A 27416-nucleotide genomic window follows, 5' to 3' on the forward strand; every position below is an offset into this window, starting at 1 on the left:
GGTTCCCTAGATCCATCTCTTCTGTCTCCTTGAATATGGAATGAAATGTCTCTGAAATGTGTGTTTCACACCAACAGAATACAAAATACACCTGACAACAGACTTTTCCAATACCTTCTGTGAGTCTCTTTTCTAAATACTACTTTTCTGAAAGGGTGGTCAGGCACTGGAATGGGCTGCCCAGGGAGGTGGTGGAGTCACCGACCCTGGAGGTGTTCAAGGAACGTTTGGATGTTGTGTGGAGGGACGTGGTTTAGTGAGTACTATTGGTGATGGGTGGATGGTTGGACTGGATGATCTTGAAGGTCTTTTCCAACCTTGCTGATTCTGTGATTCTGTGATTCTGTGACTCAAAAGGCCAGCAGAAGGTTTTAATAGTCAATGTGAAAACATGGAACAGGGATTTGTTGTTCATTTTTATGTCAATCTGTTGCTTACAATTCATTAGTAATATTGGTTGCGACTAAAAAACACAATTTATAAATACATAAGGTGACATGTAAGTGACAGTAGTGTCATTGCTTTTGATGTCACCAGTAAAAATCTGCTGCAGGATGACTAACAGTGCAAAATCACTATTATGTTTTACTAAGCTTCTGATGTAGTTTTTGGCAGAAAGGTATTATCTTCCCAACACTGACCTTGAATTACAATAAAAGAAAAGAGTTTTTTAGAAAGTGTGACACAGACAGGATCTGGAAAATATCTAAATCTAACTGCGATCCCCTTTCTATTTTCTGCATATCATTCCATCTAATAGCAATTGAAAAACCACTCCGATCCAATAAGTTCAGTGCATTCTGCAGCCTGCCTAGGTCTGAGGATCTTTGGTGTTAGAACAAGCAGAAAAACATCAGTGCTGAATTATTTTACATTGTGGAGCCACTTGATAGCTTTTGTCCCTGACTCAAGCTGCACAGGATAAGACTTTCCTATCACTGAATGTACGTGCAAAGGATCAGAGACTGAGGATAGCTGAGAAAAAAACCAACTGCTGTCACACACCAAAAAGTCGGGATCAAGAAAATAAAATTGGTATTTTTCCTGGTTTGAAAAGTCAAATAAACTAGAAAGATGACACTGGGTGGAGATATGTGTCTCATGGCTGCTTTTTGTTTTGTGAAAATCTGTAACTCTCTAAGGCTTTCTTTACAGTAAAAATAGCTAATTGGGAAATTCCTTGGCTGAGCCAAGAGAGTTTAATCAAGGCGGTCAGTGAATCCGTGGCATGGGGGACGCTGAGGCATCCTGCAAAAGCTACAGTGCTGCAAGTGAGTTTCTGAGAAATCGTCAGCTCTTTGTGGCTCACCAAACAAATTGGAAGGCACTGAATTTCCATTCCTATTACATATTGTTTGTACAAAAAGATATAGAAGCAACCAGAGCCCCAAAGGGCTGATACACTGCTAAGCGCTCCATAGTGAGATATGAAGAGAGAGAAAAAGCAAGTCAACAGTAATTTGTGGGTAGGGGAAAAACCCCTGAGGTTTAACATGGGAAAAACTGTAGATTGGAAACTTATGAAGAAATTAAAAGTATTTCAAATCCTCTTTTTTTTTTTTTTTTTTTTAATAAAGTGTAATTCATTTAGAATGATTTTTTTAATCACCACTGTTGCATACCAATCCTTCAAGACATTTTCCATAGCTAACATGTATTTAATTAGAAGTAGAGATTTTGAGAAGGAAATTCTAAGATGACATTAAGGAAACTAAGTCAGAGAGACAAAAATGAGGCCTGACAAGTAAAAAAAAAAAAAAAAGTAATGAGAACAGAATTGTCTGTGATGAAACAGAGGAAAATAAACCAAGGAAGGTTTGGAAAGCATGAAGCACACTAGATATCTTCTAAGTTGCTAAGGTCTGCATTAGCTTTGTTGTCTATAAAGTGACTATTGAACCCTGGAATGATTTAGCAAGGAGTGCTCAATCTACAGCAGTCCTGTAAATGTTCTACGTGGGGGTTAACACTCTTTCTTAATGGATACTCTCTATAATCTAACATAAATATATTTAATGTTATTTAAGTAAAAAATTGTATACCCAGATATATCAACCGTACTTAGATTTTAGCTCTTTTCCAAGCAGTCAGTACCTTTGGTATGTCTGGTCACTTGCAGCTCTAGCTGTGAGGTGATTACTCTGCAGGGCTCTTAAACACAATAGAAGTGTGCATCTTGGAGACTCAGAGCTGAAAACTTAAATCTAAACCTGACCAAAATGGACTGGTGTTGAATGTCATGGAGAAGCAACAGAGCAGGTCCATTTACAACAGGGGGGAAACATGGTGGTAAGTGACCTGCTTTTTCCAACTGTAGTATGTTTCATGAAACTATGCTTATGATATTTGATTCATTCACTGTAACTATGCTACACTACAAGCACAGGCCCACATCAGTGCTCACTTCCACTTCATCCCTGCACTGACATTTAATTGTTGGGATGTGGGCTCCCACAGGCTCCCACAAACACACTGAGTGAGCTCAAGTATGTAGTCAAAATGATGGCTGAGGGCAGGAGGCCCAGCCTGGTTTTCTCCCTCACATTCCACATTTCCTTCATGTGATACCTCATGTCTGTGTAAACTTTCCTAACAGAGCATTTTCTACCATAAAGATGGATGGATTCCCTATTTCCCTTCACTTCAGGCTGACACTAGGACATGTAGATATCTACATCGAGCCATAAGAATCCTAAGGCAGCCACGTGGGCATTGCCCACCCTTCCCACTCCTCAGATAAAGGAGATGAAAGGAGCAGCAAAATACCAGTGAAGGCATATCTTATGCCTTGAGGTTTAAAACTAAATGAAGATTAGGAAGTATCTTCTTACTTGGTAATATTTCTACAGTAGAGCATCTTGAGAATCTGGAGTTGCTTACACCCTTTTCAAAGACATTTTAGTGCTTTGTCAGTAAGATTAATGCAACCTGAGATGTCTAAAAAGTGGAGATAATTGCAAGCTGTGGTCAAATACTGGATACAGGTATCAGTCATCTGTAAATGAAGCAAAAGGGATCCTGAAGTTAGAAAAAAGTTGAAAAAAAAAACAAACCAAAAAAAGAACACTTAATAGCACACAATTTCAGTGTCTGAAAATTAAAGTTTAGCTATGTGCTCAGTGATAAGATCTGAAATAGATTAACAAATAGATTTAGAGGTTAATAAATGGACTAATATTCCTACTGAAATAAACAGAAGTTGCTGACTGAACTTCACTGTCAGATGAGTTTAAGGGAAATTCACATTCATCAAACTCTAAATGCTAATCCTGCCACAGGACTGAATTATTAAATTCACTGTCCACTGAACGGCATCTTCAGAACTTTGCTATTCAAATACCTGAATCACTCAACCAGAGATTTAGTTTCAATTCTTTCTGTATTTTTTCATGTATAAGATATGTTTCCCAGAGCAACTTCATTTTTTTCCTATGAAGTAAGTTAAGAATTACTCCTGAATCAGGCTCATTCCTTGAGTAAGACTCAGAGCTGAACTGCTGAATATTTTATATTATGAGCATAAATTTTATCTCCTGGGGGTATGCAGATACATGACAGAAAGGCTCACTGAAGCCAATGGGGTTTATTTACAATTAATTTGCCCCCAAAATATGACTGAAGTGAAAAACTACTCTAATTTTATAGTAACCTGCCTAGCACATGCCAAAACACTCTTTTTGGATACACATTTCTATATTGTATTTTCATGTTCTTTTGCTATGATTTTTCTTAATTCATTTGGGTTTGGGTCCTGTTGTTGCAGGACATGGCTGTCAGACATGACATGACTTGACTAGATTTAGACCTTTGCAAAAGGTACATTCTTACTTTAATTCCCCAGCCATTTTTAAATAGTCTCTGAGTGGAAAATATTTCCTTACTTAGCATCTGGACCGCTTCAATTTGTACTGGCAGTTGCCAAAGGATTTGAATGACCCATTAGTTTCATTTTATGGAGCGTCAATTTGGATTCAAGTCAAAAGAAGACTTGTAAACTTATGTGTAGGTTTATTTGAAAAAGCCTTGATGTTCTTTTCTGAATACAATGGTTAACAGATTGGCTTAATAACCATTTAACAAGGAAGATATCATCTAGGAATGAAGCACTAGGAAGGGAGATTACTAAATCACTGAGTTTAGTTCTTGTTCCTATTTGAAGGAACTACAAAATATGACCCAGTTCATTCCCTTATTAAAAGCCATCCTAACATTACCTGACACTTTGTCCTTGTCTCCCTTTCCAGGATTCTGTTTTACAATTCACTGCTCTGATAATCAGAAACTTAGCCAATTTCCAGCCTAGATGCATCCACTGATATTTTATGCTAATTTTGATGTGTGTGTGAGATGCCTAAAAGTTGCAGTGAAATGTGTGGCTTGCAAAAAATATATAACTTCAACTACTTTGGTAAGATAAACATCCACAATTTCTGTTATTATTGAAAAAATTGCTTAATAACTACTAAAAAGCAAAGAATACAGAATAGTGAGAACCTATAAATAGTAATTAATGTTGTGTAGTAGATATCCCTAAGATATGATCTAAGGGCTATTCTAAGACATGGAGCAACATCCTTGGCCTACATCCTAGAGGGGATGTAAAGATACACAACAACATGTCCATAACGCATTTCACTGTGCTTCAGCAGCCAGTTTCTACAGGCTCATCTGGTACAAACAGTGCTTCATCCCTGGTTATGAAGTTTGCTCTCCACTTAAATGCCAACTTCTGAAAAAGTACTTCTCTGTGTCTAGCTTTTCTCATACATTGCATTAGGAGGTTTTGAACAATATCAAGAGTTTAAGTAGGTAGAGACTAGCCAGTCTCTAGTCTCCTTCAGAAAGAGCACTGGAGAAATAACAAAGCATGAAAATATGGAGACTTATTAAAACAAAGGCTCCCTGCTTTGGGAGCACCCAGAACACCAGAAGCTCAGACAGTATCTGCAGGAAGCATCTCTAAAAGCCCTTCTCTTTACTCATTCCCAGACATCAGCTCCTTGAGACAGGCTTGTGCCTGATCCAGTGCAGGCATCTTTATGTTCTAACCGCAACCATTAGAAGAATGCCAAACACACTCAAGAACCAAGTCCCAGAACATAAACCAGTTGAACTTAGGCTCTGATTTTTAAATTAAATGAATGCATTGTAGAACTGTGACAAGATATAGACGGCAGCAGGCCAAATTCCTGAATGAAATACTGTGTATTCCTTTGCAATAGCAACCCCAAAACTATTGAACTATTGCCCCAGTTCTCATATATACCTTTGGACAACCAGCTCTGCTGACAGATGTTAGTTTGTGGCAGTGAAATGCCAAAGCTTTTGCAGCTTCATCTGTCAGCTGATGGCAGCAGGAGACATGACAATATTCCAGGTGCTTAGTGCCTTTGCAGAACACCTGAAAGAGCAACAAACAGAGCAATCATTCTTTGGAAATGTGTCTGCTCTGCTTTTCTCAATGCACAACACATTTACATCCATCCTGTGGTCCACCTTAAGCACTTCAGTTGTTCTATGTAGCCTTCAAAGCAGTGAATTCTCTCAGCCATAGACTGGGAATTTCACTGGAAAATAGGAGAGCTGCATTAAGAGGTTGTTTCCACTGCTGGAGCTGATATGAGCTCTCTGGTTATTAGAATAAAATTCTGTTCCTTTCTTCTAATTCAGTGTGTTGAAACCTTTGTTTTATGAGCCCGTAGATTTGTTTCCTCAAGAACAGAGTAACCTGAAATTTCTTCACTTAATAGTGCCATGATGTGAGTGCAGCAGAACTCTTTGTGGAATTAGCTTCAGTGAGTATCTCTCCTCTTCTATCATTTCCAGCCGAAAACATGGTAAGATAACTTAAACTTGTCACTGAGCTGATCTTCCATGCCTGGTCTAAAGGCAGTGCAATTTGGCATTTATTGCAATAGAGATTCTACCTCAATAGGTAGAATCTTCCTCTATAGAAAATACTGGCTGCTTGAAGCTTTTCAAAACTTTCTAGAATTAGTTCCGAAGTGAATTGACTAAGGCCTACATGGATAAGTAAACATGAGCATGCACACAGAGATGCATAAATGCACTTACTTATTTATCATTGTGAAAAAAAGTCCATTGTAATTTTATTACTGACATTTTTTCCTTGCATTAAACAGGAACCCAGGCACCAGCCTATGGCTGATCAGTGGCAAATGCTAGCTTTTTGATGACCAAAAGGTGTGTGATTTTAATGCCTTTTATTAACAGATCCAAAGAAACTTATTCAATCTAAAGTTTGTTTCATGGACCAACTTTTTTAGCATTTTTCATCTGTATCCTAACTCGTTTGCTTTTTTTTTTTTTTCCTCCATCGGCATAGCTGTACCAATGCAATGCTTCTTGGGTTTGGGGTCTTACAAAATATTTGATTGTGAGTATTTTAAAATAGAACTGGTTAGAGTGAACAAGTCAGAATTTATAAAAATTGGCTTTTATACCTCTCCTGTTTCAATTCTAGCTTTACAGGGTGTTAACAGCAATATAGAAGTATTCTAAAAACCAAAACTGATATATCTTTTTTCCATGTGTAAGAGAAACTGAACTCCCTTCAGACTTATCCTCAGACATGCTGATCTAATCACTACATTCTCAGCTAGGGTATGCAGCCCAAGCTGAAGCCAAGATTTCAATGCCTGAGAGATATGTTTATCTTGTTTATACTGGCATAGTTTGCCTACATCCGTACTTAATATATCCTTCGGAGTTAGGATCTGTATTTGCTCTTAAAGTCTACCCCTACATTATTTTTTTGCAAATAGCACTTAGGATATAATTTTCAATCAAAGGAAATGGAGATTGGTTTGTTATTTCATCTTTGGGTCTAATACCTGAGAAATCCAGAAGAGGTTGTGAAAATAAATAAAGTTTGCAAAACATTAAAATAAATGAATAGCATAAGTAGGAAATATAATTTTTTATCTTTTTTGCACTGTTTTAATTCTGTGTAAATAAGATCTTAAAGCACACAAGTATTAATGAAAATCTGAAACAGAATTGCTGCACATAAAGTGAGCACTGTCTGAGCTATGAATGAGCAGAAATCCTATTTACAAAATATGTGATCAGATTATAATTTACTGTTATAATGCCTATGAACAAGTAAGTGAATTAACACTGTGAGGTCAGCATTATTTTGTGCCATTTTATAACCCTCAGCATTTTACCTTAACTGTGATATCAAAGTCCTCTCCAAAAGCATTTTTTTTTAAATTTAAGTATACTTTATGTAATCAAAAAATAATCACAATGCGCAGCATACAGTGAGGTTCCTCTCTACGTTTTTTTTCCATGAACTCAGATTCCATCTTCAAATAATGATGTGGTTTTGAGTTTGAGTTTGGTTTTAAGTTACTTTCCTATCTCTTCTTCCTCCTGCCCTTCCTAGATGCATGACAGGTTTCTGATACACCTGTATCTTCTTGTGCTCGCTGCTGATGGATCAGTTTGACTCAAGTCAAATTCATATTGCAGATACAGAAAATGTAAATGCTTCTTTTTTTCCACATTCTTTTTTTGGAGTATATAGCGAGATACTTACTGAATGATCATAGCAGAGCATAGAACTGAACATTCTCCTCCGAAAGAAGCAGTGCTGGCTCTGCACCAACTTTTGATGAAATATAAGACGTGTAGAGACTTGATCATTGTTTCATGGAAACAAAAACATGGAAATACAGACCTTTACACAGAACATTCATGAATGGTCAGTCAGATTTATTCCTAAAGAAGCAAATTCTAGTGGCCTGATGTATGTGCCCCTAGAAGATTCAAACCAGATGCATCCCTTGTGGTGCAACAACGACTGACTCATGCATATAATATATGGTTATAAAATGATGGATGTTGGAGCCTTATAATGGAAAAAATGTAGAGGCCAGAGACTGGGATTGCACTGTACCTTGCCTGACAATCTGCAAGGGTTTATGGGCACAAAATTGGTACCACTGAGCAACAAGATTTAATTATTTTTGTTCCGTATGGTTAGAATCAATTCTCAGTTACAGAAAAAAAAAGGGCTCTTATTTAGATGTAAATTCTACCTCTCTTCTTTCCAGCAAAGTGGATAATTCCTTCTTCCACTGACAGATAACCAACTGATGCCTAGTTTTTTGCACTGTTCTGAAACATGAAGGTGTAAGTCTATGTAATCGTACTGAATCTGTAAAATCTCCTTAAGTATAAATAAGCTTCAAGCATATTGAACCAACATTTGATAAGGAACTTCACAGCCTAACAGTACATTTTGGAGACATCTCCTTTTCTTCCTCTCAGACCTCAAACTAGGTTTGCTTCATGCCCAATAGATAACATATGAAAGCAAACAGCAAAATGTTGACCCCTATATACTTTTCTTGTGCCACTTGTGATTGTACAGATCTCAGCTGTATTCCATCAGCCATCTCCTTTCCAGACCACAGGTTCCGTGCTTGCTTATTTGCTCCTTTTATGGAAAGTGGTCCGTACGTCTGATCATCCCTGCTTCCCCTCCAAGTCTCTTCCAGGCATCAGTCAATGCTTTACCCATAAAAAGACTTCCAGTAACACAACTACACACTGGCATAACTGATTTTAACAAAACAAGATAATGAGTACTACTAAATCAGAGTTTTATATGTAGTTGCCACTGTAACGATAGTGTAAGTAGGATAAATATTTGGATGGTAAATCTCATTGTCAGCTAATTAAAAAAGCAAGAGTTGGTAAATCATTAATACAAAATAATTTACAAGCATTGTACATGGAGTTCAAATACTATATTAGTATTAAAAAATTCTACAATTGCTGATTATTCAGAAGAGGAAATATTGTCTTACTGTATAACTACTTATCATCAATGTAAATAATTGCCTCTGCGGCAGCTTCAATTTGTATGTTGTCTTTTAACAAATGAAGTAATTTCCTATCTGATTACTGACCTGGAAAATTTCTCAGTTTATAGGCTAAGTTTAAGGTCAGAACACTAAACAATGCGTAGTTCAGGCTAATCTCTTATTCTAAGAACAACATCTGGCTTCATACTGTTGAGATCCACTGTTTAAATTTTCAGAACAAGGTATATAATTTTCATAAGAAAAACAGTGTAAAAAGGAAGTTTACAGAGATTCAACAGATATCCCACTGGGAGCATGAAATCCTAAGAATAACAATATCTAGCTAAAATACACATAGTCCATTTTCTAGCAGATTAATTTCATCATTAGATTTTAACAGATTACTCAGTTGATGTTTTTATAGGACATTTTAAAAGGTTCAGGTTTTTTCTTCTGAAAAACAGCACAGTACAATTTGTGTTGTTCTTTCCATAAAGCAGCTACGAAATCTACTCAATCTGGGGAAAGCACATGTGCATATCACTGAAACATAAGTTATTATTTTTAAGGATTTCTGTTGGTAAGAAATGTACTTCAGAATTACATTGAGGCATATTGTTGTGCCTCTAAGAGGCAATGGCATGTAGCAATATATAGCAGCACATGAAGAACCTCGTGTAATAGAATAAAAGAAGTTTAACTATTCCATTGAGCTTGCCATGCTTGGTCATGTAAGTATGACATTCAACTAAAGCCTGACTAATAAAACAGAAAGCGTTACCTGAAAACCCACATTAGCAGCAGGAAAAATATGTATTAAATAGAAATTGGTAAAGGATTTGTAGAGCAAGGGAAAGAGAATAATAGTAGCAATTTAGATTGTAATTTGCGCAGTACGGTGCAATAAAGCTTTCTTACGATCGTTCGGAGTCAGTGCAGAAGGCAGAATTTGAAATTTATTAAAATTCATGGAAGTAAAGAAAAATAAAATGAAAAGGACTGTGAAAAGAAAATCACATCACACAGAGGGTGGTGACACACTGGAACAGGTTGCCCAGGGAAGCTGTGGATGCCCCATCCCTGGAGGCATTCAAGGCCAGGCTGGATGTGGCTCTGGGCAGCCTGGTCTGGTGGTTGGCGACCCTGCACATAGCAGGGGGGTTGAAACGAGATGATTATTGTGGTCGTTTTCAACCCAGGCCACTCTATGATTCTATGACTCTATAAAAGTGTAGAATAGTGTAATGAAGAATGAATGATGTTGCACAGAGTAAAATATGATCTGTTTGGACATGGTTAATTTGAAGAATAAAGAGGCTTCAGGGAAACATCAAGAGAAGAGGTTAAGCTTTACCTGAATCCCAGTGTCGTTGATGTTTTTGCATTCCAATAGAGAAAGCTGCTTGATTTTTCTATGGCGGCCAAGGGCTCTCAAACCCTAAAAAATTCCAGAAAAAAATAAAAATAAAAGCATGCAATTATATATAATTGCTTTTAATATGCTCATATGTTCAATGTTTGTATATTAAATGTTCTATCTAAGAATTATAGCATCTTTTAAGACACACACACAAAAAATAATCCCACGGAACACCCTCACAGAACTTCACTTTTTACAAAGAGGATTGGAGATGTTATATAAATGAGCTGCCTAAAGTTACGCATAGAAATCCTTACGTAGTAAGAACTGTAGTCTGGATTTCCATTCTAAGATATTGAAAATAACTTTCCTATTGGCTGGAATTATTTTCTAAATCAAAATAAAAGTAATTTTAATTGTTGTCTAGTTAACCTCTTATTATGAAGCATTTCTTAAGGATTTTCATGAATCCAATAAAATCCAGCAGACCAGCTTGTCTTATTTTATCTACTTCTATTGGGAACAAATAAATGCTAGGTTCTTGTGAGCATCTTCAACAGAATGCATGTAGTTTATCTTCTGATTTTTTCCTGAAGTACACAAAAAGGTAAGAATTCTTTACAGAAATAATGCACTGGAGAAAGAAAAGAAATTTATATATGCTCAGAAAGAAAGAAACTGGAGAAAAAGTACAATGTGAAAAATACTTCCATGGGACACAGCACAATCATAAAAGAAAATAGATTTATGGATCTCCTTCAAAATTTGAGTTTGAAAGAATTTTCATAGGTTGTTTTTTTTTTGTTTTTTTTTTTTGTTTGTTTGTTTGTTTGGGTTTTTTTGCATTTGTTGAAAGAAGAAAATACTACTTGCTGCAACCATAAAATATCTTAAAATTGCTGCCTTTAGGATTTGCTAATCAGTGGGCTCTTATGACTACAGCCATGATTATAACTACAAATTTTGACTACAAGAAGACAATACTTGAAATGGTGGAATCACACTCAAAGGTAAATTCTACTTCAAAAAAAAAAAACAAGAAAAACAACCAACAAAACATATTAAAGACTATTGAGAGGTGGCAACTTCAGTAAATTCCTACTTCAGGAGTGCAAAAGGAAGTTGCTTTGTCTTTTTCACTGGTTGTACATCAGGATACAGGACCTTGCTCTGAATTTCAGCTCTAAATCTGAAGGAAAATTAAATGTAGATTTTTGTAAAATGTATGTTGCTATTTACAGCAGAGGTTGTGTTCTTCATATCATTAAACAAACATTACTGAAAAACAAAAGTTATCGCTTCAGTCTGTATGGTTAAAAAATTATCTACAATTAGGCAGTGAACAGTGCTGCACAGAGGAAATATCATACTGAAAAACTAAGCACATGTAAATAGTGTCTGGAACCCAGATGTGGACACTGTAATGATAATGCTGGGAGAGTGCGTCTGGAGTTCAAATTTTGCAAATGCCTGAAATCTCACAGCCTGAACAAAAACAAAACAAAAAAATGGAACAATGAAATAGATTTCCAATCCTGGCTGCTTATGAAAACGGAGAAATTTGCATTTTTCCTCAGCAGACACATTTATATGGTAACCATTGCTTTCAACAGCTTCATGAAAATCAACACATTTCAAATTTTTGTTGACCAGAGCAGTCCTATTCAAGGCAACAAAAGATTATGTACTTTATCCCCAAGTATGTTTATGTCAAAATGTGAATTCCTTACAGCAGAGATTGACAGCGATAAGTGTGGCCTTATGGACAAAATTTCTTCATCCAGTTCTCTTTATCTAAAAGTGGCACAACTTTATGGTATTTAGAAATGAAATATTAAGTAATTATTCTTGCTGGAACACAATGAATGCTGCTATTACTTCAAAGCTAATCTACAATAATTTCATGTGACTAACATTGTGTCACAATAAAATTATTTTTATTATAAAAATCAAGGTCTCTTCTGAGGGCTTTCATTAATAACAGCAGATTTGAGAAAGGAAAAAGGCTGAAGATATGGAATACAAGGAATGTCATTACGAACTGTCAATCAGACAAATTACGAAACTGACATTTCCAACAACAAACCTCTTCAAGCAAGTTCAGTGCAGGAATCTATATGAAGTTTTTAACTATCACATTTAAATCTAACAGAGTTTTATGTTTCGTACAGCAATACCATGAGTAGGCTGAAAAGGAAAGGGAAAGAGTAGCTAATTATCCCTAGTTTTTCTAGAATTCCTGATTTAGTCAGTAGTATTCTCTAAAAAACAACATCAGGGATTCCCATCTGGGATACTGACCTATTTCTGAGACTTTTGTCTCCTATACTAAGCCTCCAGACATTTTTACAAGATATGGTCAGAGCTATGATATTACCATCAGAACTCCTGGAAACATATGCTAGCAGAACAAACACGATGCAGCATACAGAATATGACTTCTGCTCTACAGGCTTACAAAACCATCCTTCTTTAACATAAAGAAATCTCATGTCTCTTGGATCAGTGCCACAGAGAAAGGGAAGATTTTGTCCCGCATCTCTTGTATAGCATATTTATTGCCATCTCTATTTAGAAAACAACTTTATAAGAAATATTTCACCCTTCGCCAGTAGCTGTTTTTTTCAAGTAACTGAGTTTTATAGCATTGTTCTGTTTCAGTTACTTCGTGTAAGACCTACAAACACTTGCAGAACATCATTTGTTATTATTTCACCAAAGTTTTGTAGATGAAAAGATGAGAGTCTACTGCAACATCTGGTGAGGGTCTTTAGCTGTTTGAGATGGAAGTCACCTTTGTCTTACCAGAGAACAATTCTTTATTATTTATCTTCACCAACTGCAAGTATATGCCTTCCAACCACAGAGTGCAATGAATGCACTATGCTATTTTCAACTTCTGAGATTTCTGTTCACGTATCTCTTGGTAACCCTAAAGGTCAGCATCTGTAATGTATCTTTGTCTTCATGTTCCAGAGACACACAGATGTCTCTTCCTGTGCATTCCCTAAATCAAAGAGACTGACTTCAAAGTCACCCCTATCCTGGAAGAGCTCTTAAGAAGTAGCTTCCACCTTCCATTTGAGAGTTATTTAATTTGAAATGGCTCAGCTCATTCTCTAAAATGCTTAGATTTCTGCACATACTAGCCACGTTCTAGCACCAGTTTCAAGCACTTACTAGCAGAGAAGAACGTAACTGAGATCTTGCAGTATCATTTTGCTAACAATAATATGCAGATGGCAGAACAGAGTTCTGTTTCTTCTGTTTCAGATAACACTTTCTGGAAAACTGGTAAGTTGGTAACAAATGTAGCTATGTTGTCTGCAATACTTGAGCTAATATAAAGGTGTGTCAGATCTGTTTAGAGGAGCAGTAAACGCATTTTTAATTGCAGTGCAGAAATCTCCCTATATGACTTTGTGTATAATACATTCCTTAAATGTATTATTACTTAATTACTTAATTTCTGTATCTAACACCATCTGTGGCTAGACAAAATCTTGACTTGTGAAATTCAGTTGCTATTGTTTCTTGATTCTAAGTCCAGACAACAGGACTTCTACTGTGATTAATTGTTTTGTCAGAACATTGAGCCCCAAACAATTGATTGCAATATCTCCCTGTGGTAGTCTCCTATTTCTAGGCAGAACTAAGTTACTAATTCTTCAGGCCAAATTCTCTTCCTCTGCTCTCCCAAGAAAACTGGACTGTTAGCATTTGAATTTGGAGCTTGCTTGAATATTTATCATTTCCTTCTGCCTGCCTTAGGGATGTGTGATTTGTCACTTCCTCTTCTCTAGAAATCAAATGCAATCAATTCATTTGCAGTCTGTTGCTGCTTATAGGTAATATTTTCTTCCTAACCTTCACAAGGCTCTTCCTCAGTCCTAATACTCTAATTTTCTAACAGACCAAAATGTGGAGCCAGCTATGGATTCAAGACACCATAAATCCAGAATCCCACAAAGACTGCAAAAAAAGAAAAAAAAAAAATTATTCTAAACAACCACATAAAGCCAAGGTGTATTTTTTTCCCCTGTGATCTGTTTAGAAACATTCTATTAATATATTAGTAAATATTTATATTGCAGCCTGGCCTTAAGGTGCAGCCAGTATCTGAAAATCATTAAGTACAAACACATAGGAAAAGAAAAAGTAGAACTAATTGTTTATACAGCCATCATGTAACCACTACTGCATAGTTCCCAAGGATTACAAATTACCCTCAAATTTAAAGGCCAATTTGACATGGCCAGGATGCAAAAAATCTGTGACTGATTAAGTGACTTGATGTGACATATGATTCTCGAGGAGGAATGACAACCACAAGAGAGAATGGGACCTTGGGTCATTACATAGAGAAACTTTCATGCATAACAGCCACTATGGAAGAAGATGAAGAAACAACTGTGATAGAAAACTTCTTCACAATCTCCATATTTACTTTTTGACTTCTAATTTTAGAAGTGTGTCAGAGTTCCTTCAATTTTTAAAGTATTTTATCTTGTTTTTATACTTAAGTCTGTCTTATTCCCTCTCGTTACTACCCAGCGTGTAATTTACCAGTGACACCAAGTTTTCCTGATGGGCATATACAGTTTTTCTTGTGGACAGTGTATATTTCTATGTCAGGAGTCAAATGATTTACTTTAACCATTCCTTTTTTATTCTTTGTTATGCTTCTTCTGACTGTCTAAATCCTGCGTGACTTAAACACTTCTCCTTGAAAATCCCAATATTTCAATATTTAATGATTTTTTCTATCAAAAGAAGATGGGTGGTCCAGACCATGTGCACCAGCAACTTGTGTCAGACTGAAGATGAACACGGCGCAGCTGCTCGCTGTCAGACTCACAATTGGAGCAAAACTGCCAAAGCTGTATCACATCAAACATCAGAAATAGTTTACAACGTTTTAATAAAAATATGGAGAGTAACAGAACAAATCTTATAACTAAAACTGCTTCACCATCTCGTGGAAGCATTTCCACTGAATTACTGGGACTGATTTTATATGACAAATAGCTTTTGGAGCTGACTGAGTTCCCATCACAGTAATAGAATAGACAGTCCCTCACACACATAAAGCTGACATCCTCTTCTGAGGATGGTATTTGTTTTCACGAATGAATGGTCTTTGGCTTTGACTTACCAAGACACTTAGGCACACATATAAAGTTAAGAACGTGATGAAATTTCTTGACTTATCCTACTACTGACTGATAGATTCTGGACAAATATAATACATTTCTGCAAATATGAGAGACTACCAGTTTTTGGGTTTTTTTTTCTAAGCACTATATTTTATTATTACTGTGAGTCTACAATGACTCTACAGTATTTTTCTATATTAATAAGCTCTCTTGTCAGTCAAAAGTTTGAGCCAATATATTTCTTCCAAATGCAACAAATTCCCTGAATGAAAGACAGACTTCAACAGAAACATTTCTTTCCCAAAGAAGCTATTGAACAGAAAGGCACCAACAGTGGGAAAAAAAAAAACCTTTCCATTTTGATTAAAGTCTTAATTAAGTCGGTCATACACGAGGTACAAATTTGTAAGAAAAATTAACTCTAATGTATCTTCTCTCCCCTATTCTTCCCCTAAGAACATATTGGTATTATCATTACAGCAAATTCTGCTCTGCTTTGGTGGTCTGAAAGATTCTGCCATCATTTGAAAAACAAAAAAATGAACATTCTCTTGCATACTGCAAACTTATGTTGTACATTCTGCATGTATCACAAACCAAGACAGCAAAAATAAGAGATCAACTGCACAGACTAAAAAAAAAAAAAAATGAGTCTTACAACTTCTCTTTCTCAGCATTCATACTGTAATGGAGTCAATTACTGAACATAAATAACTGTTTTCTACTACATTTTTCAAGCAATTTGGACACAGTACTTGAAAAAGAATCTTAATACAACTGCATTTATATGCTAATAAAATGAAAAATATAAAGTCAGAACATACAAATAATAGTTTTCTTACAAAGCAGATTGATCTATTTCTTTCCATCAACTCATGTTGTAAGATTAGGAAATGTACTTATTACAAATGAGAGCCATACACTTTAAACACAGCAAACAGTGGAAACCTAACAGATTTCTAGTTAGCAAGGCACTGAGATCAGAAATGACAAGTACGATAAATGGCCAATTTCCGGCTTAGTTTATCTGTCTTGTGGGAGGGAAAAAACAGAATGCCTTAAAAATGCAGTGTAAGCAGAAGAGCTTGGATTATTGCCGACGGCATGGGTTGTGCTATGTGAAAACGAGAGGAAGAAACAATGCAGCACTTTAAGAGGGTATGTATGGATTGCAGAGAGAAAGAAAACATTCGTGTTGAAAGACTGTGGGACAGTAATTCAAGGCACTATAAATTTCATACATATGTATCTTATAATATTTTAAATAAGCACATTAAATAAAGTCTCCACAGATTCCCCTATCTTTTTTTTTTTTTTTTTAGCTTAGTTTGTTTTCTGTTTGTTTCTGTGTTTTTGTTTTTTTTTAAATTATTTTCAGGCCTCTGTGAGGGATAAGGGCTTTTTTTTAAAAAAAAACAACTTTACTGTTGGCACTAACAGTAAAGTTTTGGATCAGAATTCTGATTGAACAGCAATTGAATGAATATAGCAACAGTTTTCTTATGAAGTCATAGAGTCATTCACTTCTTCGTGAAGTTTCTGCTAGCTTTCAGTGTTCAGTGAAGAGTTTGCCTGAAATACAAAAGTAACAGCAGAATTGGCTCTAAACCCTGCACACAAGGCAGGATCTTGCCAAGAACATCTTATGTGGAGGCCTGCTATGTTTAACCTGGCTCCTACACTTGCTATATTGCTTTCCAGAGTCTTAGCAACTTGACAGTTTGAAGACACCTTGTTTGCAATTCTTTCACGAGCGATTATTTTTCTAGACCACAGCATAGTGCAGTCCCTCTATTAGAACTAATACTTTAATCATAAAATCTATCTTGTGGAAAACACATTTTTTGAAAATTTAACATTTAAAACCACCAACTTTTCAGCTTTCCTCAGGCCTAATCACCCTGGAGAAAAAAAATAATAATAATCTGTTTAGTGAACACTTTTTATGGATCAGATTTAGAGCTGTTAAATATCTTTTTTGTTTCTTTCTTTTTCTCTCTTTCAAATGTGAAAAATTTCCCAAGTGAGAATTACCTTTTATTAGGTACTGCCTCTGTATGGGAAAATATTGCATTACACATTTCTAAATGTTTTAATGATATTGGAACTCCACTGCTTCATATACATGTGAGTTTTTAACTGGTTAAGTTTGTGACCTCAAGGAATGCAGGCCTGGCAAAGAGCAGTCAGGACACTGAATTCAGGAGACCGAACTTCAGGCTGTTTAAGGAACTGTTGGATGAGATCCTCTGGGAAACTGTCCTTAGGGACAAAGGAACAGGACAGAGCTGGCAGTGCTTTATGGATGCCTTTCTGAGAGCACAAGAGCTCTTGATCCCCCAGAATAAGAAATCAGGCAGACAAGGCAGGAAACAATCATGGTTGAGCAAGGACCTACTGGTCAGGCTGAGGGAAAAAAAAGGAAAAGTATAAGCAGAAGAAGCAGGGATGGGGGACCTGGGAAGAATATAGGGATGCTGTCCATTTGTGCAGGAATCAGATTAGGAACACCAAAGTGCATATGGAGTTGAGGGATGTGAAAAACAACAAGGGTATCTTTAGATATACTGGGCAGAAGAGGCAGGCATGAGAATGTCAGTCTCTGATAAATAAAAAGGGAGAGCTGGCCTCATCAGACATGGAGAAAGCTGAAGTACTTAACAGGATCTTTGCCTTTGTCTTCACATCCAGTCAGGCTTTTTAGGCCTCTTGTGTCCTGAACTTCTAAGTGAGGGTTGGGGGAGCAAAATCCCTCCCAGTGTAAGGGCAAAGCGAGGCCACTGAGACCACTTCACAAGGCTGAATGTGTAGATGTCAATGGGGCCAGATGACACACATCCCAGTATTCTGAAGGACCTGGCTGATGTGGTTGCCAAGCTGCTCTCCGTCACATCTGAAAAACTGCAGCTATTAGGCAAGGTCTCCAATGACTGGAAAAAAGGAAACATCACTCCCATATTCAAGAAAGTGAGAAAGGAAGACCTGGGAAACTACAGGCTGGTGAGCCTCACATCTCTGCCTGGAAAGATCACGAAGTGGATACTGCTGGAGGAGAAGTTAAGATACATGAGAGATGAGGAGGTGATCTGACACAGCCAGTACGGCTTCACCAAGTGCAGATCTTGCCTGACAAATCTAGTGGTTTTCTGTGACCTCCAGTACCGGAAGATTGCAGAGCTGTTGGAGCAGGTTCAAAGGAGGGCCCCAACTTCTCCTATGAAGTCCTATGGGCTTGTTTAGCCTGGAGCAGAGAAGGCTCTGGGGAAACCTCATTGCAGCCTTCCAGTACTTGAAGGGAGCTTACAAACAGGAGGGGGACTGACATTTTACATGGTCTGATAGTGACAAGACAAGGGGGGGATGTCTTAAAACTAAAAGAGGAGAGATTCAAGTTAGGTGTTAGAAAGAAGTTTTTACTCAGAGTTGCTGGAATGTATTGCTGAGAGAGGTTGCGGATGCCCCACCTCTGGAGGCATTCAAGGCCAGGTTGGATGGGATCCTGGGCAGTCTCATCTGGTAGGTGGCAGGAGGGTGGAACTAGACAACCTTTAAAGTCCCCTCCAACTAAGCCATTCTATGATTCTGTGATTTATAATTCTATTTTTTTCTGGAGGTCTAGATAAATAGTAAAAAGATTTTTTTTATCTGTCTCTCTCTCTCTCTATATATATATCTGTTTATATAAGTCCATAATTTTTAAATTATATATGTATGTACCATATCTGAGATGCAGGTTCCAGAGAGATCAATGGATATCAGTGACAACATATTTCCCAAAGCTTCAATTCCAGCATCAGTCACATTTTCACAGTGATGTAGATTAAGTAGGTCAGTTGATGACATCTAAATTAAATTAAAAAATAATAATAATAAAAAAAATAAACTAGAAATGTTGGTTCTCCATTTTTTAAAGAGAAATGTAGTAAATAAGTACATTTTTGTAATAACCCCTGTGATTTTTTTAACAGTATCTATGAAAATAGACTCTCTAGACCCATGGGATTTTACATTACTCTTGACATCTATGTTATGTAGGTACTTCCAGAGACTATATCATAACATACAAGTATTGCAAATACTTCAAACCATGGAAGGTTCTGCAAATCTGCACACATGGAAGACGGAATTTTACTTCCTCAATAACTAAGTTGTGTGTTCATTATGAAACCAAAAGGTCTAAAAAGTATACCCCTTCAGAAAGTTAATGCATCTGTGCTTAGAGCTTTAGGGGCAAGATTCCATTAACAAAAAAAAACAGAGATGGCATTCCCTTACAAGTAAACATGCTATAATTGTTCACAACTAATGTTATGAAAGTATAAACAAGGGCCCTGCTGAGACATCAAGTAATGAGTGGAAAGACTGACTCCAAACTTCTCTTGAGATTTAGAAATTATATTTTGATTGCCAATACCAATACTTCTTCTGAGAACCAGGAAATGAAGGACTTTAACAATTGAATAATTTTTGTTTATACAGACATGATTATTTATTGAGCTTACAAAAATGAGGCACAGACATACTAATCATTTAATGCAGTTTTGTTACTGACAACAATCTCTTAAGCCCTTTTTTCATAAAATTAAGATGTCTCAGGTTTCCATATTTATATTGATGAATTCTTCGTTGTATAATGGATCGTTTTAAGAGACTTACAATAACAAAAGGGACTAGCAAGGGGCTACTGCAAGGAACTAGCACAAACTAGCAAGGGACTAGTGCAAACTTCTGTATATAATCAGTTGTATAATTCTATCAATTTATTAACATATTAAGAACTTTGACATTAAAAACATATTGAAAGTTTAATCACATTAGAAAAATATTGTACTGGACAATGGTACCTTTGTGCTATTTCTTTGACAGAAGCATCAGTGACATGGATACAGTTACCCAAATTCAGCTCTCTCAGCTTAGCTCCTGAAGAACCTCGTACAAATGGCTGAACACCTCCATCGCTGATTCTAAGCGAGAAATGCAAACAATATCCATAGAAAGTGCTTTTCCTGTTCTATACAATTCAACGTTAAATTTAAATTCAGTAGCCTACATTAGAGATAAGGAAAAATGAATATTGATAATTTTAAATACCCTTTTAAATTAAAAAAAAAAAAGGCAGAATAATTAATGGCTTGATTCAGCTGCTTTTTGTGACCGCTAAAAAACAGAACTTACTGAAATAAATCTACTGGAAATTATGAGAACTTCCATTACTTCCATATTTCAGATATGATTGCACCTCAAAAGACAGCTTGTAAAACTTATCTAGGAGGTATCAGAACTCTTTTAACGCTTATTTCAGAGTAACATTTGTTATTGATATAATATTTGATATTAGTTGTTTTTTTTTAAATTTAAATAATAGAAATAATTTAAATGAAAAATAATCTTCCAGCACAGAAGCAGAAGACAGAGGTTGTACATGTATGTGCACGTAGTAGTAGCAGCTATTCTGTCTATGCTGACTGAAGAGTCATTTCTTTAAGACTTCCACTTAATCAACTGCATGTCAGACACACAACTCTCCAACTCCTACCATACAAAGAAAACATGAAAGATTAGGTAAACAGAAAATCCGTCATTCAACTTGAGAGGCTTGGTAGGCTAACTACAACTTGGTAAGTGCTCCAGTTCCTTTCTTTGACATGTTTAATACTACTTGCACACTTAGCTCTCTAACTCACTCTCAGTTTTTCTTCTGTGTTCCCTAATAGACAAACAAAATATCCAAAATGTAAATGGGACAGAATCATATTTTAGCTTGTACAGTCTGTTGCAGCACAAACAATCACAGCAAATCCCAGGGTATTTGAAACATACGGGTAAGAACAGCACTGCTGAAATAACTGTGCAGTGAACACATACGGTAAGTTTTTTGTCAGTTGAGTAATCATGTAAGAACACAAATCACACATTGCTTTACTTGGATTAACATACAAGAAGACAACATATGTAAGTGGAGAAAATATGCCAGCAGTTTGAATCACTGCATTGTCTGTGCTTTTAGTCAGCTTTTTACTCACATCTCTATTATCTGGATGAGGAGCTGCGAGATCTGGTTTAGTAGCTTGTGGGAGCAGTGGCAATGTGAAGATGGTTGGACTAGGTGATCTTATAGGTCATTTCCAACCTCGTGATTCTGTGATTCTATGATTCTATGATTATTCCTTAATTCTAATAATCATGACAAGTTTCTTTCTTCATTTTTACATGTAGTCAAACACTTAGTATAATTTTAAGAATTCTAAATTGTTAGATTTGCTATTTCTGTTCATTCATTTCTCAATAATAATAATAATAATTATAATTATAATAATTCCATGTGACTCCTAAGTTAGAAAAAGTTGGACAGACAAAGATAAAATGACAATGAAAAAAGGGAACTGATTAGGAGTATTAATATCTTATAAACAAAGTATTTCAGAATTTGTTCTTAAGATTCTACCACCACCATGGTGTTCCCTTTGATTTCTATGATAAATTTTTATATGTTGCTGATTCAGAGTGAATTTTTATATCAACATGCTATCCAAATAAAGGACAGATAAATGCTAATAATTCCCTTTTATACTTTTGTCTCTCTTTTCTTAAGAAACACTTCGCAAAGTTTATATTTGTTACAACCTATAGCTCTGCTAATGGTGAAAACTTTACAAATAACTGCAAATATAATTTTAAAAATACAGTTTTAAAATAGCTTTATAATTATTTTTAAAATTTTGTTAATATAATTCAATAAATGTTTGGTGTTAGAGGCAGTGAACAAGTTTATGGGCACGATCACAGCACAGGAAGCCAACACACTGGAAATCCTGCCTTCTAAATATTAAACCAGAATATTCAGGCAGTTGTCCCATCTGCACAACTGAACTTTCAAAATGTTGTCACAGTTTTATTCAGCACTTCTCAGCACACCTACATGCAACGTTATCAGATTTCTATACATATTTTTATGTATTAAAACACAATCGCTAAAACTTAACATGATGATAGAATTTTTAAGAGCAGTTACAATTCTATTTTATTTATAATATTTTATAAATCTGTTGATTTTGAATGCTGGGGAGGTTGCCTTTCCTGTTCCCATCCACCCTTAACTCCATCACCATGCCATAGATTGGGAATAAGTGTTCAACTTCGGAAGGTTTATCACTGGTCCTTTTTCTGCTGATACATGACACAATTGAAATAGAAAAGTCTCCACATCGACTATATTGTTCCTCTACAAGATAACACACTATACTGTCCTGGTAGTTGTCAAAAACTGTCAGTTTTGCTTGTATATTAGTAATAGATAGATATAATGTACTATTTTAATATTCACAAAAATAAACAGTATTCAAATATTAATAGAGCTGTGACACTTGCCATGTTCCATTAAAACAGACCTTAATTTTTAAGTAATATTACTTCTACAGTTGATTACTTTGCTTGAACTGGAGTAATATTGAATGGACTTTTGAAAACATGGTACAGAAACAAAAAAAAAACCTACTTATATGTAAATATATTTAAATGCTAATATATATGTATTAATAGTATAAGAATGTATATATTTTTTAAATTGAAAGATATGTTAACGGGACTTATTATGAGTACAGTTAAAGTTATTAAAATTTCTTTAGAGTGGTTTATAGGAAATTGGATGTGAGGTAGTACCTTAAGCAGTCCACCACATTTAAGACAAGAATATATTTCAGTTTTGAAATCATCTTAAGACCTGTGTCTGATATCTTCTGGCATCCCACAAAATGAATGCGCCTGATGTATTGGCAGCATTTACTCATCATCTTGAAACTCAGGTCAGTAATTTGGTTATTTCCCGTTGAAACACATAAGATAAAGTTACACATCTGGCATACATTAACGGCTGGATCCAAATACTCAGTAAAATCAGTTGAAAGATTCTTCTTGATTTCTTATCGATTAAAGTGGATTAATTGTTAAAATCATTCAAAATAATTTTGTGAAATATTGTACTAACCTTCAATCCTGACTTTAACAAGTTTACATTCAGCAAGGGCTTTAAAAGTTGTATCAGAAAGATGTGGAGAATCAAGGAACACTACAGATGTTATTTGTCGACATTTTTCAACCAGAGCCTTTGAAGAGAAAGGTGAAATAAATTATTAACATGCTTATGTGGTCACATAACAAAAGATCAGCAGACATTCTGAATATAATACTGGTAGTTAGAATTCTGAAAATATAGTTGTAACCCATTTCAACAGTAACTTATAACATATGAGTTCAAAATATATATAATTGAAATTCTGCACATATATATTATCTTTGGAAACACAAAGCAAAGAAGTAACTGGAGATGTGAAGTATGGCAAACACTTGAGATAGTGATACAGTTAACAACCACTTCTGCAGAAGCCAGAAAAACTTTTTGTTATGGGCTAAGTTAGCAGCAGAATGTTCCCATATTTTATACTTGGTGCAACACCAGGTAAACTAGAAGATTTTAATTGAGCTATACCTATATAGCAAAAGAAGACAATTGAAATTTTTTGTTAGTGAACAAGAGTTAGTAAGATTTTAAAACACAATTAGACGATAGCTTTCAAAAGTGCTTTGGGAAAGAAATTTTCATCTTCATCTGTATACTTTCTTCAAAATCACTTGAGAGGTTAATCCAGGTCTAACATCAGATATTCCCCCAAAATTCAGATTTCAATTACTTACTTGAATACATCTGTCTGTAAGAGTTGGCATTTCACTGATTAGCAAATCTCGAATCCCACTGCAGCCATTGCCAATATTTCTGAAGCCATCAACTGAAATCTGAGTAAGAAATACAATAGTTTTGTCTTCATAAGCATAACAAAATGGTCATTTTTCCTTTGTACGGTACCTAAAATTAAGTGGGATTCCCATTCTCAAAAGGATAGATAGTAGGTAGCAGGTAATCTGGACAAACTGAACAAGCATATCTGTTTCTGAAATTCAGTAAAGACAGAAAAAGTTAACTGTAGTCTAAAGAATTTTGAATTTCTTTGGAAAAGCACTGCTTGCTTAACATAGCAATTTAATACCACAGATAGCAGTAATTTAGTGTTTTTCTCCATGTAAGCCAAAAACAATTGTACCAAAGCAGCTAATAAAAGTCTTGTACTGATTGCTTCTAATTTTTTCACTCAAACTGTTTTTTAACACAGATCTCATGCATTCAGACAAAATTCAATTGCATTACTCAACATTCAGATGCTGTTGCAATAAATATATATATTAGTATAAATATTAATCTCGAATTTCCTTTCTAAAGCCACTGAGGGTTATCTAACAAACATCAGGCACTCTTGAAAATAAGGTGTTGAAATAATGTGAAATCTAATGGACATTTTAGTAAAACAACTGCTTTCTCAACTCACTTGGAATTTCAGCATTTAGAAGATTGCCTCACGAACTACAGATGACCATGGAATCATCACTAGAACATATATGGAATTTAATACTGTATTTTTTAGATGAGAAAATCCTACTTAAACCTTTTTCTTCAAATGAACAGTGAGGAGTGATGTTCCAAAGTTAAAGAAGATTCTGAGTCTAAGATGTTATAAAATCCTGCAAAACAGAATTTTGCTGCTTGACTCAGTATGATATTATATATATATTTATCACTTATAGGACAGAAGTCAATAAAATGATCCTATATAAAACATAATCCCTTGTCTGCAACTTCTCAGACTGATATATACATGATTGGTTTGCTTTTTTCCTTAACTGTATGCTAATATACTGCTATCTAAAACAATATGTTAAAACCAACATGGAGCAAACTACAGCTAAATATAAAGACCTAATAAACTGTCCCCACAGATCTAGAAAATAAATATGGTGAAATGCAAAAACATTTGTGGGAATGTCAAAATTCATTTCATTTAATCTTAAAAAAAATATATTTTCTTAATTCCAAACAATGGGAACACAGAAATTTTATTTGGCTTTTGGCTTATTTGTTATCACACACTATCACTGCTTTAAAATTCCTATGTTCTCACTCTGAAAAGATTGTTTTTGTGGAACGCAGGGCAGAATGCTCTCTGCAGCACAGAAGATATTTTAAAGAATCATTATTCTGGGACTCCAGTTTTGTCAACACATTCTGAATGAAGAATCTTGAAAATCAGTGTTCCACATTGAAAAAGTACTCTTGCAGTGTACAAGAGACTATCATTTTTTTTTTTAATTTCAAGTTTATCAAGAACGATAAAACAAATTGTGACATACATTCAGATGTTTGGTTTCTTACATTGATGAAAATGTTATTTTTCTTATATTTTCCACTACTCGAATTAGCTTATATTAGTGTATTCCCAAACAATCACATTTCCAATAATAAAGAATAGTGCATGTGTAACTTATCCTTCAGTTACACAATGTTGTAATTGGGAAATATAAACAAAGAGTCCTCATCTTTGATAATTAATAAACACAGTTGAGATTTTCTTCTTAAGCACTGGCCTGTTTTCTTGCTTGACATGTCTGAAGAAGCCAAAATTTGACAGCAGCTGCCAAAAAGAGAATTCTCTTAGTGAAGTGAGAGCAGAAAGAACTTGGTGAAATCTGGTGAAGCCTCTATGTTTGCTAGCAGCTTCTCTGTCTTCCCCACAGACACTACAGCATGTCAAGAGATGAACAAGTCAAATTCATGCTTCCCCAGTGCCTTGTAATCTCTTAGCCAGCTGTTGTTAATTACAGCAATTGATAGGCTGCTCTAAAATATTTTGGGCCAGAATAGTTCATCTAGAAATCAGTGGGCCATAGATCTTGGCTCCAAAAATAAGTCAATTTCTTTGGAAAATCTCCATGTTTCTAATGTAAATGAAAATATCTCTCACTAAACTTTTCTACTTGTATAATATGTCAGTAAATGACATACAATTTCTTTACACCTTTTATCTTAGTTTTGTGACTAACAGCAGAAAATATTCCATCTATACCGTTCTGCTCCAGAAGCAGGACAAAGGAATAAGGTTTTCTGAGCACGTCTTTGAGATTATCAGTGCTATATTAGGGCGCTTTAGAGTAGGACATGAGGAAATCTCTGTTTTACAACAAAAGCATGAAACTTTTTAATGAAAATGTTTACCATCCATGTCTTAAAGACACAACCTTAACTTCTGAAATGTTATGCAAAAAAAGCCATAGCTAGAATTCACCATATATTATTGCCATGAATTATAATAATAGTCAATCAGAACAAAGGCTGTCATGTTTTACAATAGTCTAGAAAATGTTTGCTTAGTACCTATTTTTTCTGCCTAATCAAGCTTTAATGAGTTATTTAAATGCTCAGGTCCCCAAACTGCCACCTCTAAGACCATTAGCATAATCACTTATTTTACAGATGGGTTTTCCAAATAGATATTTGAGCACTACAATAGTAAGGGTAATACAAGAACTCATTTACAAAGAACAGCAATGTTAAAATGAAGGAAAAACACAGGGTTCTACAGAACATATTTTCTGGTCTAATTTCTAATTCTGAAATGTTATCCACACAGAAGTTCCCTTTTCCTTAGTTAATCCAATGAGATAAAAAACCACCCACCATTCTGTCCTATTGAAAATCTTTCAGCAACAGTGATGCAATTTGATGCTCTTTTTTAGTTTTGGCTGTTTATTTAATTGCTCAGTCATGATCATTAAATACTGTTCCAGAATTAGAGGGAAACCCAAAATGGAGGAAGCTGTGGAATGACTTTCAGAGCTCTCATATACACTGGTGAGCAAACCCACTTCATTCCTTTGGAAAGTGGAAAGATTGCGGTTTTCCTGGTTCAATGATGACCACTTTTCTCTGACTGGTGTTAGATCATGCTTTTTAGAGGCAGATCCTTACAGTTCATGATTGCACTTCTTCAGAAGCAGGAAAGAGACACTCAGAGCAAGAAGCAGTCAGAAGAAGGCTACTGCCCTCTCTGCCCTCATCCTTGGCTCTGGAAAGATTCTGTCAAATGGGAAGCTAAACCATTCTGTTTGTCAGACTCTGACTCTTCACCATTTTCCACATATTTTGTACTTCGGAGAAGCCTATCAGTGTAAACAAGAATG

The 27416-nt window shown here is 35.5% G+C and overlaps 1 protein-coding gene across 1 annotated transcript; it reads right to left on the minus strand.

Annotated features, from left to right (window-relative positions):
• Positions 1 to 1761: 1761 nt before the first annotated feature.
• LOC149919399 (F-box and leucine-rich repeat protein 13-like) lies at positions 1762 to 24745 on the minus strand. The gene is given in 11 exon segments (XM_090134385.1): positions 1762 to 2995; positions 5267 to 5401; positions 7565 to 7662; positions 10192 to 10275; positions 19071 to 19174; positions 19177 to 19196; positions 20198 to 20364; positions 21038 to 21060; positions 23338 to 23455; positions 24045 to 24143; positions 24731 to 24745. Coding segments are annotated over 10 exon segments (789 nt in total). The 3' UTR covers positions 1762 to 2995; positions 5267 to 5340.
• Between the last annotated feature and the right edge of the window lie 2671 nt (positions 24746 to 27416).

The sequence above is a fragment of the Phasianus colchicus genome, chromosome 1 (assembly GCF_987193195.1).
Source record: "Phasianus colchicus chromosome 1, bPhaCol1.hap1.1, whole genome shotgun sequence".
In the NCBI taxonomy this organism is placed as follows: domain Eukaryota; kingdom Metazoa; phylum Chordata; class Aves; order Galliformes; family Phasianidae; genus Phasianus; species Phasianus colchicus.